Source organism: Mercenaria mercenaria, chromosome 3 (genome assembly GCF_021730395.1).
Source record: "Mercenaria mercenaria strain notata chromosome 3, MADL_Memer_1, whole genome shotgun sequence".
Taxonomy (NCBI): domain Eukaryota; kingdom Metazoa; phylum Mollusca; class Bivalvia; order Venerida; family Veneridae; genus Mercenaria; species Mercenaria mercenaria.
In genome coordinates, this window is record NC_069363.1 from 94,659,908 (window position 1) to 94,666,950 (window position 7,043).

Here is a 7,043-nt window from a genome sequence, read left to right on the forward strand (position 1 = left end):
CTGTATATAGTGGTAAAGGTGTTTATGGTAGTGAACTCTTTAGTCAATATTCATTGCTGCGTATTCCTAAGCTGTTCTCCTAAGGAGGAGGGGGGAAAAAACAGCAGCAGCAACAACAACAACAATACTCTCTAAGTAAATACACCAACGTAATCGTAACATATAACACTTGGGTTATAACTTTCTTATTTCTTATAAACTATGAGTTTCAGGCCCCTAGGCGGGATAAAATGATGTTTGTTGTGTTTCATTCATTGTACATCTTAGTCCTTTCTCATCATTTAACTTGAAAAATCATGTAGAGGAGTCCACATTCTTGATTAGACATTTATCAGAATAATGGTCTTGAAATCATCTGAGCTAAATTTGAAACTCAGTCATTTCGGATGAACTCTTACGTAAGTCCAACTTTTAGGCACAACCTTGTGTATGCAATACATTTCATTCCATATACCGAAACTTAGAAGTCAGCTTTGCATATGGGCCATGAACGGTCAATAAGTAGGTTCCTCAATACAACAATTAAAAAACCTGCTCACACTACAAAGGGACTGTTTTTTCTCCAACATTCATGAAACCTCGTCAGACTGTCTGTTTGGTTAGGGTCTACAAGAAAGACACCATTATCGTTATACAATATCCTGTTTTACCAGTACAACCTACACCACTTTGTTTGGCGCGGAATTTCCTGTTGCTGCATGCATCTTGCAGCACTTTTCGTATTTGTAAGGTATATTGTCAACCTGAGATGAAAGTGCCGGCTGAGGGAGACAACATCCGATATAACGTAAGCTTGACCTTTGCTATTTGTTTATTTTTATTTTTGTACTGGCACATATGTTTTGTGTTTGGCAATATAAAGATGTTATCTGTGCTTCCTGTCTGAGTATTGGACGGTGTCATACACAGACAATATTCTTGCGTGATACATTATACATGTCATGCCCCTATATCACAGTATAATTACTGTAGAAAACTATTTTCAGCCTATAAACTAAGTCGTACGATGAACAGAGAATATTCTTAGTTGATAGTTTCTTTAGTTCATAGGTGTCATAGTTATGGAATAACTTTGTAAGGGAACATTAAGGCAAGCTATGAATGCCATGTATTATTGCTAGGTTGAGAAATAATATATTTAGGAACATTTCTGTGTTCAAGTATTGCTAATTATATAACCACATTAGAGCTGGGGGCATGACTTACAGAATATATATGATGTAACTTTGAACAACTTTAAAACGACGATAAAACATTTACAAAGTTTTTTAAAAAAATGATTGGGTTACTTTTTGCTTTTTTTTTTGAGCGGGTGTTTGGAGACTAATTTTAGTTATTCACAGGTCCTTAAGTAAAGAAATGCTTAATGCTCACTTTTAAGCAATATTATTTTCATTACACGAGTCTATAGTAAAAAAAAAATATGACTGTGTGATATAAGACGGAAAATCTTTGAAAGCTGTTACTGTTTTTGCTGTTTATGGTAGTTTATAAGCTATCAGCAATGCATAAAAACAATCCATATGCGGTGTTATGCTGCATTAAGTGTACAAAACGAAACTTTCACCAAATACACTTTTTAATATATAGCATTCATTATGTATATGGCACTCTGTAAAAAAATAAAAACATCTGGTAAAGCATGCCACACTTCGATATTGCTTATAAGTAATATAAGAATGCTGTTCATAACGAACCTATAGCCCAGTTAGAAGTGTACATTGATCAGTATTCTTAAGTTGTGCTGCTCTCTTTTCTTCAAATAATAATCATGTATGGGAGGGGATATCATCTGAAACAGAATCTGGTTAACCTGATTAAACGTTCTTTACAATGACATACTGTGAAATCATTAATATTCGTGGGGGACTAATTTTCGTGGATTTCGTTGTAGAGTCAATCCACGAAATTTAATCCCAACGAACAAATAAAATTCCCATTTATTTTATGTTCAAAAGTTGAAATCCACGAATTCATATCCCCACGAAATTGCCGTTTTAACCAAAACCACGAAATTTCATGCCCACGAAATTAAATGATTTTACAGTATTCAATGGCGTTGTACATTTAATCTAAGAAGCCTTAATAATATAAATGATGAAATGTAAAAACTCACAAAAGTTTATAAACTAACACCTGTTCCTGTCGCATTTAAAACAATTATAAATGTTTTTTAAACAATGCAATAAAGTCTCTAAAATACAGTGTCTTTTGTTTGAATGTATCAAGTGATTCACTTTTGCAACATTTCAAAGCCAAAGGTGAGTTGAGCTCAATGGTTTATCTACTTTTGTCAGCAAAACTGTATGAAAAATAATCGTCTTGTTTTGTACAATAAAATTGTCACGTTTACTGATAAAGCGATGATGTTTACGATATTCCCTTACTTTCCCGAAATCAGCATTTTCTCAGGTACAAAGTAAGTTCACTTCGACATATATTTCCTTTCCAGCAATAAGCATTACGAACAGCTATTTAGATAATCATATAATGGCCATGCAAAACTTATATTTCCATTTGAATCTATTGATTTAGAAAATGAAAAGAACAACAACAGAAAACAATGGAGCTATCAAACGATTTTGATGCCATTATATTATGATATACCCCCTCCATGTTAAGATTCATTCTGATTTTCGAGGCTGTATTTCATATACATAATTTTCTACGCCATTACTGTCTATAAACTTGATTTTCATTCTTGCGCCGGACACGTCAAACATAGCAAATCCTCCAGTGCCTTTCTCTTCGGAGAAAAACTTCAGTGATTTGGTTGGCACATCATCAACATGTCTCTGTGATTCGTTAACTTTAGACCCTTTTCCGCTGATAATATAGTCCATGTTCTGCCCATTTTTGTGCATTTGAATATGCTTGAAATAAAAATGAATCTATCGTATCAAACTTTACAAAGAGTTTTGCTTTTTATGGAAAGGCACATGTGCTTTCTTATTGTAATAAATTTTTTATCTTTGAAGACAAGTAATACATGTATATCTATTGTTACCCGCAACAAATACTTACATGATCTATCGGTGGACTATCATGTATAACTGAATTAGATTGAAAAAAAATAGTATCTTTTTCATACGCAGTGGTTTTATGCTACTGACCTATCAAGGAAACAGTTATTTTCACATGAATATCAGAAAAACGACACAAAAGACTATGGAAATATCGTGTTTGTTTAACTTAAGTTTGGCTAAATACATATCTGATACCTGAAAAGAGTGGTCGTGCCCGGCCATATACGCCGTAGCACTATGCCTGTACAGTAAAGGTTCGAGCCTCGTATAGAGGCATTCAATTGGTCCGTGAAACCCTATTGAGTAGACTGGATAGTGTCCACCCACAAGAAGATAGTCAGCCCTGAAATAGAACAATACATAATGATGGACCAGATTAACTTGAATAATATAAAACAACTAGTAAGACAGAATCAAAATTACGCAGGGTTTATTATTATCATCACTTGATAGTATTACTAAAGTAGCACTTTTAATGTTTATATACACGTTTAAAAGTGATTTACAAAAAAAAATCCCCCCCCCCCCCCCCCCCCCCCCCCCAAAAAAAAAAAAAACGTTTTAGGGACCACCTAAGCTGAAAATAGAAAAAAAACTTAAGGAATTCCTCTCATGATCTACTTGATTGATATTCATCAAACTTGATCTGTAGCATCTTTTTATGAGCCTCTTTCAAGTTCTGAAATGATACTGTTTGACCCTTTTAAGGAGCTTAAAATACAAAAAAAAAGAAAATACATTTAAACATCTTCGTATCATGAACTGGCCACTTGATGGATCTTCACCACGCTTTTTCATTGGCGTTCTTGTAATGACCTCCCTCAAGTTTATTCGAATGGTTCCACTGGAGGGGATTTTGGTGGCCGCAAGTGTCAAAAAAGCGGACAAAACATTTAAACAAGTCCTCCTTATGGACTACTTGATGGATCTACACCAAACTTGGTCTATATATCATCGTTGTAAGTTTAAGCTGTTTTAGGTAGCGTCAGAGATGGCAATAAAAGTTCTATAAATGACATGTACACCAAACACTTGATGAAACAACTTGACAAGTTCAAGATGCCTGAAAAGTGGGTGACTTATTAACATTTGTGCCTTTTGTTTAGTGGAAATACAAATACTCACTATAGCTAGTTATATATTTTTGAGAGTGTACTCTTTTCTTTTATATGAAACATAATACTGCTTACACACACAAAGTTGTCTATTTTGTATTTACTGTTGTGTTGTAATTATTCATTCTTTAAAATATGAAATCTGGGCATAAGATCCTTCCAATATTTTCCAAATTTAAAACTAGAAAAATTAGACAGATATTTCTAAATCTTCGACAAACTAAGTCTTATAACATTTGATTTATTGGCAGAAGAAAAAAATGTTTGAACATAAAATACCTATTTGACTCTAACCTAATAACGAAGGGTAAACTCAACAAGATGAGTAAGCATATAAATAAAACTTACTTAGAATCCTTAAGATTTTGTTCTATCCAGTTCCACTGAACCTCTGCATCATGAACATCATCAGGATGGTAGATAGTTTTCCCTTCGGGAGTTTTATTAGCATGCCCACACAGTATGATCGTGTCAATTAGCAAAATATCCAATACCTTATTCCAAGGTAATGTCTTTGTTATCTTGTAATAGAAGTCTGGAAAGTTCCTTGACGTCATAAATATAAATAAGAAACAATATATGGCAAAAGAGTGTTTTAACACTATTTACGCACGATGGGCGGTTATACATTGGGCGTAATAATTTCACGAGGGCTGCGCCCTCGTGAAATTATTTGTACGACGTATTACCGCCCGAGTGTATAAATAGTGTTAAAACACGGTTTTGCTATAATTTATTTCGATCCTAATATGCACTTAATCTATAACTGTTGATAAAATATAGTAGCGCTCTTTCTTGGTCGCAACAAAAACATTGACGTCACCGCAGTTTAACATGATGTCATTCTAGCGTACGCGTGTTTTAACAGAGACAAGCATATTAGAACATGTTGTTAATTATTAGAAGAATTGTAAATAAGTTTACTATGGTCCATTGTTTCTGTAATGTCATGGTCATGTTGACGACCCTGCCAGAAAAGCGACCAAGCAAGCAGAGCCACTTGAATAAACTTAAGAGAGGACCTTACGAGGTTGCTATAGAAAAAGGTTTGGTGTAGCTTTATCAAGCGATTCTTGAGAAGAAGTCATTCAAAGATTTTTCTTTCAGTTTTTCGTTTTGACATGTCCCTAAAACGGAGCAACCGAAAAAATGTATAAAAAAATGAGCGAAGACTATACAAGGATACTAGACACCATGTTAGGTAGGCTAATGGTTTGTTAAAATAGATTATTTAAAGTTTTGTTCTCCTAATTTGCCTTAGTGGTTCCTAAATGGGTCCGAATGTTCAAGTTTGAAAAATATCGGGAGATGACCTCATATTGATGCCTACAGACAAATATTGAAATCAATCAAAGGAACGGATCTTGAGAAGAAGTCGTTTAATGATTATTTCTATTTTTAGATCAAGTGTATCCTAGATGAAACAAAGTGACCCATTTAAAAAAATGTGAGAACCCTTTACAGTGCTGCGGTTCATGTAAAGTAATTGTTTACATGTTTGTTTTTTTTCTATTTTAGCTCAAGTGGTCCAATTACGGTCCCCATTTGAATAAAGTTTGAAGAAGACGTTACATTAATGCTACAGATCGAGTTTGATAAAGATCCATCAAGTGGCTAACGAAACATTTGTTTAATGGTTTCTCTTTGTTTAATTCTAGCGGTCAAAACGCCACCATTTAAACACAGTTTTGGAGGACCATATAATAATGCTACAGATCAAATTTTGATTCAACAAGCGGTTCATGAGAAGAATTCGTTAAACGGTATTTTGATATCTGGCTTTAGCAACCCCTACAAGAGGCCTGGCACCTCTACTTTAACAAAGGCGAGACGACCTTACATTGATGCTACAAACAAAGTTTGGTGAAGATCTATCAAGTGGCTCATGTGAAAAGGTATTTTCCATTTTAAGCTCTTGTAACGTCTACAGGCCAAGTACCCCTAATTAGTGGTCCTCTTCCAAGGTCATTCAGATCTATCCCCTAGGTCAAAATTTGCACTGCCCATGGGGTCACTTATTTAGGAGAAATTTTACAAAGCTTCGTGTCTTAAACCTCGAATCCTTGAGCTTAGATAATAGGCATAGTGTATTGTGAAGAATACCTGTACCGATAATTTATGTGCCCATCTGAGCCAGATGTGCAACAAAGGGCCATCATTCTTTTTATTTCTACACAGTTGAGAAAAGATATTCGTTTCAAACACCAACAAAGCAGAAAAAATAATTTTTCTCTATTTCGTACTTAGAGCAATTAATTGATAAAAATAGCCCTATTAGACATTCACTATTAATTTCATTAAAGAAAATGATGGTTTTTTTCAACATTAATAGGATTGTTGAAAGCATAAACATACAACTTTTGTACTTATATCATTTTTTACAAAGACAATTAACAAACTTCTGCCACCGAAGCAAAATTGATAGTTCAACCGTGTAAAAATTGAATTTATCCTTTATTTAATGCGTCTGAAAACTGATAAAAATCAATTATTGAAATAGCTGTACGTTTGATACGGACATCAACACGACATAAATGGTTTTTCGTGCTGTCGTGTTGTGGTTTTTGCAGGGTTGCCAAAACAACAGCACGACATGAGAGAAACGAGCCATCATATATTACAGATAATGGATACCTATTAAATATTTCTTCAGACAGTCGCATATTGTCGTTGCTACTTCAATATTTTCTGGTACAACCGCTTTGACTGTATCCCATTAAAATGATTGTTATTAGTTTTATTTTGCACATTTTGATTTATCTGCGCTAGTTATTGACACAGGTGTTCGCCGCATACTCAAGATTGACAAGACTACCAATTCCCTCCCACTCAACCCCTACAAAACAATAGGCCGTTAAACGTTTGCTTTTATAAAGAAGCTAGTGTGTTTGATTGTTATTGC

At 34.3% G+C, this 7,043-nt stretch overlaps 1 protein-coding gene across 1 annotated transcript; it reads right to left on the minus strand.

Moving 5' to 3' along the window:
- Positions 1-2,624: 2,624 nt before the first annotated feature.
- Positions 2,625-4,698, minus strand: LOC128555975 (tartrate-resistant acid phosphatase type 5-like). Its single transcript, XM_053539844.1, has 3 exons — positions 4,490-4,698; positions 3,222-3,369; positions 2,625-2,873 (listed from the first exon to the last, which is right to left on the minus strand). The coding sequence occupies exons 1-3, from the start codon at positions 4,696-4,698 to the stop codon at positions 2,625-2,627; spliced, it is 606 nt and encodes a 201-aa protein (XP_053395819.1).
- Between the last annotated feature and the right edge of the window lie 2,345 nt (positions 4,699-7,043).